Here is a 14,318-nt window from a genome sequence, read left to right on the forward strand (position 1 = left end):
AAAATAAAAATTAGTGCTCTAATAGAATGACATAATCTTGCACTTCAAAAACTGTACACTTAGATAATGCGAGGTGTGCCGCTTCAAGGCTAGCAACCTATGGATGTATTAGTTTACAAGTTTTGCACCATATTACATTAACATGGTTATAGCAATGCAGTATGTATGTTATACAGTTTTACACATTTGCATAATCCTGTCTCTCTTTTGATACTGATTTATGAGTTGCACAGAAAACTGAGAAATCCATCTATGAGTTATTAATTGCTCTCTGGCCCAGTAGCACCTTCTAACCTCGATTTTCCAGCAGAAATCATTGATGTTAATAACATGCAGGCCCCTATTTATGAGCCTTAAAGGAAATTTGGGGACAGGCTAAACCGAATGTAATATGAGGAGAGAAGCTTTGAAAGCATTCCTCGTTATCAAAGAAAATGGACAGTCTTCATCTAGACTGATCAATGCTCACACAGTCATTTCTATTTATAAAATTATTTGCATTTACCAGTGTTGTGGATTGCAGGATCCAACTGAGTTACACTGACACTAGCCGCAGAGCACTTACAAGCAGTTAATTAGGACACTTCCCTGAGGGAGGCTACCTTCTTCTGAAATGTATCAGTGTGACGTACATGTAGATTTATGATATACTGCATGTCTTTTGCAGGTGTGAGGTGGGAAGTGCAATCGGGAGAGTCCAACCAAATGGTACATATGAATGTCCTAATCACTTGTGTCTTTGCCGCTTTTGTCCTGGGAGCCTTTATTGCGGGAGTGGCCGTTTACTGTTACCGGGATATATTTGTACGGAAATCCAGGAAAATACACAAAGATGCAGAATCAGCTCAATCCTGTACTGACTCCAGTGGGAGCTTTGCTAAACTGAATGGGCTGTTTGATAGTCCCGTCAAGGAATATCAACAAAACATTGATTCACCCAAACTTTACACAAACCTGTTGACTAGCAGAAAGGAGTTGCCGCCAAACGGTGATACAAAGTCCATGATGATGGACCACAGGGGACAGCCTCCGGAATTAGCTGCGCTTCCCACTCCTGAATCTACACCAGTTCTTCAACAAAAGACTCTGCAGGCTATGAAAAGTCAGTCGGACAAAGTGCATAGTAACCTCAATGCTTCACGAAAGGAAACCCCACTAAAAAGCCCTCAGTTTTTTCCTTCCAGTCCCCCGCCCCACTCTCCACTAAGTCATGGACATATTCCTAGTGCTATCGTTCTTCCCAATGCTACCCACGATTACAATACATCTTTCTCAAATTCTAATGCACACAAGGCAGACAAAAAGATGCAACATATTGATCATCCACTTACAAAACCATCCAGCAAAAGAGACCACAGGAGATCGGTTGATTCCAGGAACACCCTGAATGATTTTCTGAAACACTTAAATGAAACTACTAGTAATCCCAAAGCAATTATGGGAGATATTCAAGTGGCCCACCAGACTTTAATGCTGGATCCAATGGGAAATATGTCTGAGATCCCACCGAAGGTTCCCAACAGGGAGGCGTCTTTATACTCTCCACCATCAACTCTTCCGAGAAACAGCCCCACAAAACGAGTGGACGTTCCCACCACTCCTGCAGTACCAATGACCTCTTTGGAAAGGCAGAGAGGTTATCACAAAAATTCTTCACAAAGGCACTCAATATCTGCCCTTCCTAAAAACTTAAACTCACCAAACGGTGTTTTGTTATCCAGACAGCCTAGTATTAATCGTGGGGGGTATATACCTCCCACGGCAGGCACAAAGATGGACTACATGCAAGGGACACCTGTCAGCGTTCACCTCCAGCCTTCCTTGTCCAGGCAAAGCAGTTACACGAGCAACGGCACCCTTCCTCGTACAGGAATAAAGAGGACACCCTCCTTAAAACCTGACGTGCCACCAAAACCCTCATTCGTTCCTCAGACAACGTCAGTCAGACCACTGAACAAATACAGTTACTAGGACATGTCTGTGCTAGAAATGAGTGTGGCATTGACCTGTACAGGTTATGAGATGGTGGTGTGGTAGACGCATAAGACAGAGACTTGCTTGTTGTTTAAGAGAACAAAGTGGCCAAAGAAACTGTCTTTACTTCAGCAACATCTGTGTCTTGCCACACGTAGCTATAGCAAGACTTCGTGTACTTGCTAAGAGCAAACACAAAAAACAAAGGAAAGTGCTGGTCATTACATTTCTTTTGTTTGGAGCTAAGGAGACATGTAGCACAATGGGGTGGGGGCTACTTTACTGTTCTAAATAGCTAAAAAGTTATTGGGAAAAAAATCAGTACGCAAATACTTGAAGAATGGGTTCCATTTTAGACTGCCATTAAGCGTGGTCCTTCCCATTAAATGTGAACATTTTAATATGTATGCATTCACCTTGCCTCTTGCACAAATGTCAGAAAATGGTAATGTCTCAATGAATATCTGGGTTAATAATCAATTTGCTGGAATTCAGTCTCTGGCCCAATTGTAGCATTATTATTTTTTTCTCTCCGTGTGTGTGGCATTTTGTTTGTGCCACAGATAAAGCTGTGCGTGTGTGGATGTGCGTGTGTACTGTACACAGTAGGATGTACTTAGATTCCCATTGCATCTTTTATGCTATGGAATTGTTTACATTGAGCATGACTGAACAAACAGATGACTCTGCCTTCTGCAGCCCTTTGGGTTCAGTTTGGAGACAGCTGAGGATGAACTGCGCATCTCTGCCAGCCTTCTGAATGATAACGCCTTGATGAAATAGTCACCCAGTGAAAGAGTGCAGATATGTCTAATTCTTCATAACACTGTTGTGCTGCTATTGATTCAGAGCTGTGCATTTCAGATCTAGTGTTTTGGGCTGGAACAGGGGAGTTTTACTGTGTTTCCACAGTGCCTCCATCCAATACCTGGCCACTGTGAACTTGAGCCCCTGTACTTCTCGTTGAAGGCAGCTAGTAATCAATTCGCTTGGCAAAGGCCTGTGTAACTGGAGAAGGTTACAGTTTTGTTGCATTTAATAGCGCCCTACATGGTGATAGACTCTTGTCAATAAAAAAGAAGAAACATTAATTGGCCTGGCAGAAGCAGTCTGTGAAAACTCAACAGTAGTGCAATCAATTTGTTTTTGTTGTGTAATGTAAGGTTTTTTTTCCAAAGTCATGCAGGTAATGACAATATTCTGTAAATATTATGTGTGAGTTTACCTGAATCTGTGCATTTTGTGCCTTATTCATGCAAATGATAAAAGTACTAAAAAAAAAAAAGTAAATCTGTCAAGTGTTCTCACTGTAGCACATATCTCCCGAGTGCCAGTTGGAAAGCCTCTCAACAGCACCCAAAAAAAAAAAAAAGGATAAAAAGCAAGAATAATTAATGGTAACTAAAGGCAGCCTACAATCCAAAAAGACAGCAGCATTAAATCACCTTACCATGATAAACATTCCGCTCCAGCTCTCCGAAGGATCAAACAGTTATAATGTGAAATCAAATGAGGTTTCTAGGGTAATGGAACACCTGCTAAAGTTGTGTAAGCTATTTAGTAGGTTTTACAGTATCCACTTGCAGCTGATGTTCAACACAGATGGCTGTTTTAGCTTGCAAACGACACACTACCACATTGTTTATTGAACATAACTATAGAAATAACCATGGCAGAGGAATATTCATGAATTAGTGGGACAAATAACTGCAATGGGTTTCAGAGATGGTGGAGATTTATATTATGTGTTCAAAGGGGAGAAAAGGTTAGTCACTGAAAACTGGATCTCTCTGTTACAGAACAAAGAATAAAGGATAGAAGTAGTCATTTTTTTCTTGTAAGGCTGTAAGGGACATTTATTTCCTGAGACCTCTGGATCCAAAAATCAATGATCTCTCTTCCTAAACACTTCCGTCTTACAACTAAAACACTACAGATTAATAACTATTAAAAATGTACTCGGTTGTCAAAAGATACAAACTGGTCTGAATTCACTTTACAAATATTAATTAATACAGACTTGTGTGAAACCGAAAGATAAATGTATGTGAACCCTGATAACCTCCTGTAACATTGTGCTGCCTTGTAGATGGTAATGTGAGTTCTCTCAGTATTTATGTTGAAATTTCTAACATTCAACTTAGTCCTTATTCCGTTAATTTAATAATAAAAGATGCTTTATCCATTTGTGCAAAGGTAAACGCAGATTGTATCTTTTTTAATGGTACGGCATAAAAAAAAGTAACCCTTAAATGAAGCTGCTCTATACTATAGAGTACTTTAACATGTATAGATATCTTGTAAACTTGTATTGTGGATGTGTAAATAGTACGTTCTTTGGGTTTTTAACACCGCATGTAAAGTCAAAATAAAATATTCCAATGTACTGAGTGTCAAATTTCATTACTAGTGAAGCTAGTTTAGGTGCATTGTTGTTGGGATTACAATGGAGGAAAAACTGCTTGCCTTTAATAGCTCTGTGAAGGAGGCACAGAGACATCCTCTCCTCAGCCTCACCGAGGACTTGCAGAGTCGGAGGGCAACGCACACAGATGTCCTTCCATCTTCACTGCAGCCGCATGTTGACGTGCGTGATCTTGAGGGAGAGCAAGTGTCTGTAGATGACTTTCAGCCTCCTGAGTTAAATAGAAAACATCAACATAACTGGTGTGCAGAGGTAGAGTGTAGTACAGAGTCAGGGTTGCCCATATGACACACCAACAAGATGCACTGAATTTGAAAATATATAATATATGCCCATATGAAGCCTTTATTGGAGCTTGAGCCAAGTTTCAGCTGGGCTCTAGTTCCTGTGAACCCTTCTTGTTAAGGTTAGAAAAATACCAATTTTGTGCAACTACAGTAGTGTTGAAGGAGAAAGAAGATAGTGTGTTCCTTCTAAAATGTAGGCTACAAAAAGATAGAGATCATTCCTGGCAAAATTAATTGCAGACCCTACATAGCAGGACATTCCTAAATACTTACTAATGCTTAATAATTGAAATTCACATTTCAGGCAGACAGTAAAGCCTAATAGAAATATACATGCCAGGTATTTAGTATGTGCCAACATCACACGTAATTTAGTATCAGAAAACAAATACAATGTATTCTTTTAATTAAAAGTTGATTTTAGATAATGGATAAAAATTATTTGTTATGAGACTATGCTGTCAAGGTATTAATCATTTGAAATTACTGTGCATGTTACAACAATACAGTGGCACCTAGTTGTATCTTACTAAAACAAAAAAATCTTTTAAAGGGAAAAGAAACATGGTGCTAAGAAGAAAAACTCCAAACCTATAACGGCTCAATATGTAGACAAGACAAAACAAAAAATGGCTGCAGGCCCATAGTACTGAGATGACTGCAAGAAAACCAATTTGTTGAGCCGTGAGTAGTTATCTCTATGACTGTGCTGCCAGCACAAACCTATGGCCTTTTAAATTGAGGTCTTAAAGTAATCAGAGTAGTTACAAAACTCAGGATGCCTCTGTCTGAGTGCTGTCTTGCTAATGACTCACTGTGACCCTGGGAAGATTATGCAGGGTTTATTCAGTGTAATGGATCCTCAGAAGGCAGTGGTCTCAGTTGGAGTATGTGCATGTGCAGTTGGTCTGTGTGTAACGTTTTCTCCTTATCAATGTTTTCTTATTTTTCGTTCTCCCTCTGTGATTCTGAGCACCAGCAAGGACATCTTGCAGGTAAATAAAGGGAAAGAGAAATCCCTTCCCATCTGGGAAAGGTTAGTATTTGCAGGAGTGGGGAGGAGTTGGTTGGTATTTCCCCAGGTGCCTATTAATTTCACGGGATGGAAAAATATTTTTTAAAAATCGATCACGACAAAGTACCTCATAAATGCAGCATCTGGACTTCAGCTGGGATGTGCAAGCTTTTCATATGAAAAGCAGTACCAGGAGACCAACCTTCCAAGACTGCATTTGTTGTTCAAATGTCATCATAGCACAGTGTGAAAGAGCAAGAAATTAAAGGATCTGTGAGGGAAAAAAAACCCCAAACATTAAATATTTAATTAGATTCAGCTTTGCTCAGAGAACTAGAGATTCTCACCTCTTTATTCAATCATACTAAAGTGCAACTGATGCGAGGGCCTGACTCTGGACCAGCCATTGCTGCCTGCCTGCAAACATTTTTGTAGACATATTGCATTGGCCTGACACATCTGAAATTATACTCTGTCCTGAACTCTCGACTGAGAAACAATTTCTGCTCTGCCTGAAATGAAATTTATTGGAAGCTCTGATTTTATTAGTGCATTCTGAATTCATCCGATGACCTGATTTATGGTCCACTTGCTTCCTTTTTCCCTACAGTCACCAACTTTTCTGAGCTCTGCTTGTTAAAATCATAACTAGATCCAAGTCTGTGTGCTACAGTGAAGGCTGCTGACCAGAGTGGAGATGACAGAGGGTCACCATGTTTAGGCAAAGTCTGAGAATTCCTTGGGCTGCAATGGTGATGCTGCATCCTCTCTGCCAGACTGGTGCTGCTGCCCTTTGTCAGCCAGGAAGAATGTGGCTCAAGCTCCGCTGATACTTTAAGAGTAGGGAAGGAGAAGAAAATCTATCATCACATGAACAAGCTGTCCTGCCCATTCTCAGGACTGGTCCCCATCTGTCAACAAAAAAAGGAAGTTTACTACAGGAAAACTTGAATGGCCAAAAAAAAAAAAAAAACAACACAAACCCCAAAACTCACCTGCACACATCTTGCTGTCCTTGTTACAACTCATAGGCTGTTGGTTTTCCAGGGCAGAGTCCCACTGACTTGCACAAAAATGAGCAAAGAATAACAGTTCTCAGTGAAAACCCTTCTGCAGGATCATACCTGGCTGTAACAAGTTTTGTAACTTTTTCCAGTAGCTGACTTTAACCATTGGCAAAGGCAGCCCCTGAGCTAACCACTTTGCTTCTGTAGCTGTATGACAATCTTAACATGTGTCTGTTCCTGCACAGAAATGGACAGCTGCCTAGTAAGAGAAGAAAGGTGGCAACTGGCTTTTAATTTGGGTCACTTTAAACACAGGCTTATTTCTCAAATCTTTGATTTACAATACTGGCCTCACATCAGGAAAAAATAATCAAAAGTAGATCAGAGCAGATGAATCATAAAAGCAATGCACAAGGCAGCTGTACCTTCCCTTGCTGAGCGATGAATATCCATCCAATCACTCCCGAGGTCCTCAGGAATACATGTTGGTCAATTAACAGCTTGAGATTTTTTTTTTTTTGGTTACAGACTAATGGCAAGTTTTTATAATCAGGCTGTGCTGTATAACCGTGAATGGCTATTAGTCACAGGTTATTGTGCGTGGCCAGTGATTAGGTGAGCCAGAAGCACTTCCAATATTAATGCTGTATGTGAGAATTGATTTCTGTGAAAGCTTGTGCATGCAGCTCTGACACTCGGTCTCTGTCACTGTTAGCGCGGGTGAAATACTGACTCCATCGAATGAGATGGCAGAGCTGCATGGGGCCAGGCCTTCACCCTCAATCACTCAGACGTTCCCAGAAACCAAATGCTGAGGAGGTGTGAGCAAAGCCAAAGCAAAATGGGATGCACATCTGCAGGAAAGCATTTGCTGTAACAGGACGCAGCCCCATCATCATCTCTGGCCACGTTTGTTTGATAAGGAGATCAAGGCTTCAGACTAAGAAAAATGCCTCTGTGGGAACGCTCTGCTTTTTCTGGCTTTTGGAGGGTTTGCCAGCAGGTACTGCAGTGAGAGCTGAACAGGCTTGCTTAGGCCAGCTGACATATTGTGTGTGGAGTCCTCTTGCCATACCTGGACCACAGTGTGTGTGTGTGTGTGTGTGTGTGGTTCTAAGTTTGCCTGGTTTTAAATTCCCTAGAAAAGCCCATCATACATTACACTCAACTGGGACATAAGGCACCAAACGCCAAGCTCCCAGGCACAAGAGAAAAGCTATATAAAGGCACCCACTGAGACTATCCTGTGGGGAGCTGCTTGTGCTAATGGAAGCAGAAGAAGGTGTTTTGTGGTGTTTTGTTTACTTCTGTTGGTAACACTCAAGTAAGGGGTATCAAAATATCAAAATCACAGAATGGCTGAGGTGGGAAGGGACATCTGGAGATCATCTGGTCCAACCCCCTCACTCAAGCAGGGCCACCTAGAGCTACTCAAACATTCAGGAAATCAGCTGAATTAGGACCCTGAACTGAAAGACAGTAAAAATGATTGATCATCCTTAAAATCCTTTCTAGGAGAACTTTCAGATTAAGCAAGTCTTTTTGCATAATGGTGAAGTCTTCCTTCTGCCCAGACTGAGGTGAGTTTGGATAGCCGACTACTATTTTTTATTGCAGCGCTTACTTCTCTTTGACAAGCACAGAGTGCCCATCTCACAGTCCTTCACTGTTCAGATCCCAGAGAGTGTCAGCTCATCCTAACACACAATGTACTGCTCTCCATGCGAATCTTTCATCTGAAGTGACATCATGATCACAGGCGAGGTTATACAGAGTGCAACACACTGTGAGACAGTCACGTGGTATTTCAGAGCTGCTTCATTACTGGGATGGATAGTTCAGAAAGCACTTGAAAATGGCATTTTACTATACATGATATGTTCCATATTTCAAGCATTCCTCACTAGTTCCTGCTGCTTCAGTTAAACTGCAGTACTTGGTAAAAGGCTGATTTTTCTCTTCCCCAGGAACAAAACTCCAGGTAGAATTTCTCCCCACACTCTGAGGGAGGAAATATGCCTCAAAAGGCTCTAACTACATAAGATATTCCAGGCCAGGAGGGATAAAATATCACATAGGACACAAAGCAAGAGCAGTTGCCAAAAATACACTTTTTGTCACATTTCAGACTAAAACCACTTAGAAACCTGTCATCTCAATTTGATGGGGGGAAGAAGAGAAAAATATTTGCCCTGAAACTGGCTGACAGAATGGACAGCTTTATGATGTTGGCTTCTAACAAAATCTTGCACAAATGCCACACAGCTAACAATGTCAGCAGTTTCTATCTAAATCCAGTACTGGATTTTTTTATACTCCTCCTTGTGTTCTCTAAAACACAGTTTCACTTGTCCTGGACAGGAGTATAACTAACCTGTCTTGAAGCCTCGCTTTGGTATTTTAGTGCTCATTTGTTTTTTCATAAAGTCCTTCCAGTGAAGGCTTCTCCTCTCCCAGGCTGTTACTTCATAGGATATTCCAGCCCCACTCCCCTCAGCTTCAGATGCAAGGTCAAGTCAGGGCCAGAGGAACATAGCTTCAAAAAGCTGGACTGCACCTTTGTTATACCACCCGAGCTCACCGCCAAGCTCGTCACAGCACGAATGACACGACAGAACCTTCTCCAGGATGGTTCTCTATTAGCTCTTTCCTATCAAGCACAGACTCCTCCAACCCATCAATGTAACTTGGGTGTTGACATTTGTACCTCTGAAAATATCCCCAGATCTCCATCAAACACCCATAAGTAGCTCATCCATAACAGGGTCTGGGAGAGCAGTGGGGAGACAGACCCACACCAAACTAGAAATCTCAAAGCAAGTCTGGAAAAACGAATAGAAACCAGCAGAAGATACATCTCTAAATAATGCTCATGCCTTTGAAAATCCCCTCAGCTGTTAGGCCCATTTAATCCTTGCTCTCTGTTCAGACATTAACAAAGACGGCCGCTACGCTGCATATCATTCACCCTGTAGGCACAGGGAAGAACGGTGGCATCTCTGGAAAGCATACCAAATCCCCTAATTCCAACCCAGACACCAACTAGCTAATACCTCACGATGAAGGCAGGGTTTCAACCAATAACCACAGACCTATGAAGTCCCCGATATCTTATTTAGGTATTTCTGAACTACCCAAAGTTGCAGAATGTGTTTTCATTTTGGGGGTTATGTTCCTAGTTGGGTTCTTTGCTGCTATGGCTGTTGTTTTAAAATAAAGCAATTCTGGAATACTAAGAAGTCTGTGTGGATTTTTCCCCAAGAATATTACAAAAGTTGACATTAAATGTACTAGCCTGAACTCAGTTTCTGTCTGATTTAATAAATTTATGCCAGACAACCAGCAATATTATTTTTTAATTAACCCTGGAGGTTAAATGGAAGTTTACTAAAATCAGAATATGTTAAATGAATAATTTCTCTTGGCTTCTTTCAGGAAGTCTCTCTCTTACCCTACTAATCAGTTCAGCTGCAAAGAGATCAATAAGGTCCTGCAATTCAGTGAGTAGAAGGCATACATTAAAAAGTTGGTAACAAACCTGATAGATTGGAGAAGATGTTACAGCCTGTTATGGGGTTTTTTGACACTAAATCTATCTATCATCTGCTAAAAATTCTTGAGAAAAGGTTACTGCCCATACACTAATGTTGCCAAATGGAGTAATTTGTTAGTGTTGCTTGAGAAGATTTCCTGGCATTTATCCACAAACATAAGTCTTGTCTGTTAAATCCTCATTACAGGAGAAAACAGACTTTAAATCCTGAAACCAAAAATAGCTTCAGAAGCCAACCATTGTTGGGTCTTCCCATCCCATAAATGGACAATGCAGGTTATCATTTCCTAGACTACAAAATCCCAGTTAAGAATCCTCCCCTTCCCTATTAAGGAGATCCCCAACCTAACAGCTCACCAGGTACGGTGTGCACAGCCCCAGGTACACTGCACACACCTCTTTGCCACTTTTGTTAGGACGCTGTCTCCATAGAGCAACTGGGTTTTGTTAGCCCCAGGAGTGGTCACTCAAGACAGTTCAGCACAGGTTATGCTTGTGAGCAAAGATTAAATTCAAGGTGATTTAGTGTCAGTCTCACTGAAGTACATGGAACAGTATAAAACCCTGCAGTTATATCCTCTTTTTGGCTGTAATTATACTGATGATAGTTATAGAACATTAAATATAGCCATCATCATACTTCTATCAATCTCTTAGCCCAAATGTGAAGATTCACAAAGAAAAGGAGTGAGTTTTTAAGAGGGTCGAACTGTAACAAGAACTCAATGACAGCATCCATGGCAGTGCACCGGAGCTTAGCTACGCAGCTCCCAGCAGAGCAGCAAGTGTTTTTACATCCATCGCAGGAGGCAGAGCTAATGTGCTAGAAGAATATCATGCTGCAGAATCCCCTCCATGGATTTAAACTCCCAGAGAGAGAAATGTCTTGTTTTATTCCCATGATACTTCTGTAGAACAGAAATCACCTGGCAAATTACTTCTGGTCATGTTTGGCAGGGATTTACCAACAGTGGTTCAGTTCTCATCACAGTCGCGGAGTTTTCCTCAGTGGCCCCATTTTGTTCTTGTTAAGTAAACAAGACTAGCACTCAGAAAAGTGCTCAAAGTAAAGCGCTTTATAGTAGGTGCCTGACTGAAATAAGCATTTCAATTAGATCCATTAAGGAAGTTATTACTTGTTAATTGAATAGCAACAGACTGCTAAGGATCACTTATTGAGGTCTAATAAGTATGTAAGAGTGAAATCTACTCTTCATGTAATTCCATCAGCAATAAACTAGTATAATGAGCTTCTTACTAACAAACTTAAATTGTGGGGAATGTTGAGGCAGATAATTGGCACTTAGGAAGATACCTATAGTAAGTTAGTGCAGTATCAACATGCTTACGAAATGTCAGTTTAAACTCTGAACAAATAGTTGATACCAATGGGCTGTGGGTTACTTGATTAAATGCTATTTAAATGTTTAAACTTTCATATTCAGAAAAAATTAAAACAAGTCCTCTCACTGCTCTTTTTAAAAAGTATTATTGAGGCATATACATGCCTCATTCCCAGATGTATAACCTATGGATTACCTGCAATAACCATCAGTAAGGATTCTGGGGTGCTGGCTATGCACCCTGACACATGTGGGTGGTTCAAGGACTTGTTTGCCCAGGCTGCTCTCTGCTCTGGAGCCTGTTTGCCTCTGACACCTCACTCCCTCACACCATGTGCAGGTTATTTAGCAACTTATTTATTTTCACAGAATTGTACTTCTAAAGGAGTGTGAGTCATCTGAGGACCAGCTGATCCCTACTCCTTGCACTCAACCACCACAGGACCTCACCCCCTTTCCAAGTCTGATCAAATTAAGGTTCGTACCTCATGACCGTGAAGTCTCATTTCATACATGAAGAATCTGAGGCACTAAAGCAGTAACTTTTGCCCAAAGATGACTCAGAAAGGTCACAGTAGCTCTGGGATCAATTCCTTCCCCAGGAGCTAGTATATATGATACATTTATATGTCATTTGGACTCCCTAACCAACCTGAGCTGATGGAACAAGGTAAACACCAGTAATCGTCTGGTCAGGACAAGCAGCAACAGAACCGACCTTCATGCCTCTAGTCCTGTGATCTTATCACGGCTCCGTCTCTTCCTCCAAATATTCTCCAGATGTTCCCGAAAGGCTCTGCTTCCCTGTTTGAAATAGAAATCCCTCTGCTCTCTCTTTGACTTAACATGCAGTTTGGCTGCAGGAAATGAAAACTTTTGGAACGGCACAGAGCTTATAGAGGACTTCTGTTTGTACACAAAGCCTGAGCCTTTGCACCCAACAGAGGCCTTGGGATCAGCAGTAGGGGATGAAGGCAAGAAATGCACACTTCAGGAAGCAGAGCCAGCCATTGGTTGCAGAGGGGAGGGACCAGAGCTTCAGTGAAGGTGTTTGGAGAGGAGTCAGAGCCACAGAGGTGGGATGCTGCCAGGGCAGAAATCAGGCAGGAGAACTGTGGACAGCAGGCGAGAGTCCCAGCTGGACACACCAGGGCGTGGGGCAGAGAAGGTGGAAGGGAAGGGGAATACAGGGCTGGGGTCTGAGCCTGGGCGAGAAGAACGGGAGGGCCAGGGAGCGGAAAGCTATTGGCAAGGGCAGTACTTGCCATTTTAAGGGTATCTGTGCAAATCAGTTTTAGAAACTTCTATTTTAAAACAGGTTCACCCCTCCCCCTTTCCCACACACAGAAACACACACTGATCCATCATGTGGAAATACTTCAGACTCATCTATTTAAAAAAATTGACAGCATACCCCTGTCAGCTAGGAGTGTGATTTTTTTTTCAGCTATGCCAGCAAAAGCCCTAATGTAGACACAGCTGTAATATGAGCAAAAGGGAAAAAAAAGTTTCTTTTTGCCAATACAGCTTCTTTCGCTCAGGCAACTGATACAAGCTCTGTTTTTTGCAGGCTTTTTCCTAGTGTAAGCTCTGCACCGTGAGTGACTGCACGGTCCGTACAGCTACACACCAGGTTCGAGAAAGGTGTCCACAAGGCCTTAAATTGTGTTGGAGAAAGGACAGCACCTAGCACTGTGAAATCCTGTTGGTGCCCGGAGCTCATAGGTATGGATGCAATAAAAATACAAATTAATAATGAATGCTGAGCCCAGCTTTCCCAAGCTCCAGAGTAACAGCAGCCAAATCCTTCTCACTTCCCCAGCCTTTCTAACAAGCAGCTCCAACCCATTGCAGCATTGCAGGTAATTAATGTCTGCTTAGAGTAAATCATATCTCAAAACAGAGCTGGCTCAGTGTCCAGAAAGCCTGGGAAGCTGGGAAGTATGGGAGGGACATTTCTGTTCTGTATGAATGGAACAAAACTTAAGCATTTGGAGGGAAAGGCAATCTCAAATAATAAATAATGCAGAGACTCCAACATACCTTTTAAAGCTTCAGTCCCCTTATAATTTGATGTTTGAAATGCTATGCTGTTCCTTTGGAAGCCTTTTCTCTCTCCACTGCTGATGATGGTCTGTCTTCTTAGACACTTGAATAATGTCTCTCTTCCTCTTGTAACGTCGTCTTTGACTACTCCTCATGCATAGTAATGCTAATAATCTTGCAGCTTTCAGCAACATTTTTCTTCCTTTAAATGAATGCCTGGTTTTATGCAGGGCTGTTTTGTTCAGCATCTTGTCTCTTGCATGCCTCTTTCACTGCATAGTGTACCTGTGTACATACAAATATCTATTTACTGCTGCCCATTATGAGCTGTTCATGTTCCATTTAGCAGCATGCAGAAGAATCAGACTAATTGATTACCTATATTGTATAAATTGTAGCAAAGCATAAATGATGCAGTCAAGATTAGCTTGCTATTATGTTGAATATTGTACAAATATATGTGTAAGCATAATCCCTCCCGAAAGAACTTATACCATCATTAACCTTTTGGATGTGAAATGGACTTGATAGCTGGCATATTATACAGTGGATAATACTATGTGCAGTCATGTAGAAGGATATATTTTATACTCCTGACCACCACAGAGTTTTACAGTTCTTTCCTCAGAGAAGATGAATTCAGATTATATCACCTCCTAAATGTAATA

The 14,318-nt window shown here is 41.4% G+C and overlaps 1 protein-coding gene across 10 annotated transcripts in view; it reads left to right on the plus strand.

The window, feature by feature from the left end:
- Nucleotides 1-4,360, plus strand: part of SEMA6D (semaphorin 6D) — a 32,097-nt gene extending 27,737 nt beyond the window's left edge. For all 10 annotated transcript variants that reach the window (XM_068409868.1, XM_068409859.1, XM_068409866.1 and 7 more), the window contains one exon: nucleotides 668-4,360. In XM_068409868.1, coding sequence (XP_068265969.1) covers nucleotides 668-1,971 — 1,304 coding nt within the window. In that variant the 3' untranslated portion in view covers nucleotides 1,972-4,360. The remainder of the gene's footprint in view (nucleotides 1-667) is intronic.
- The last annotated feature ends 9,958 nt before the right edge of the window (nucleotides 4,361-14,318 follow it).

Source organism: Nyctibius grandis, chromosome 11 (assembly GCF_013368605.1).
Source record: "Nyctibius grandis isolate bNycGra1 chromosome 11, bNycGra1.pri, whole genome shotgun sequence".
NCBI lineage: Eukaryota > Metazoa > Chordata > Aves > Nyctibiiformes > Nyctibiidae > Nyctibius > Nyctibius grandis.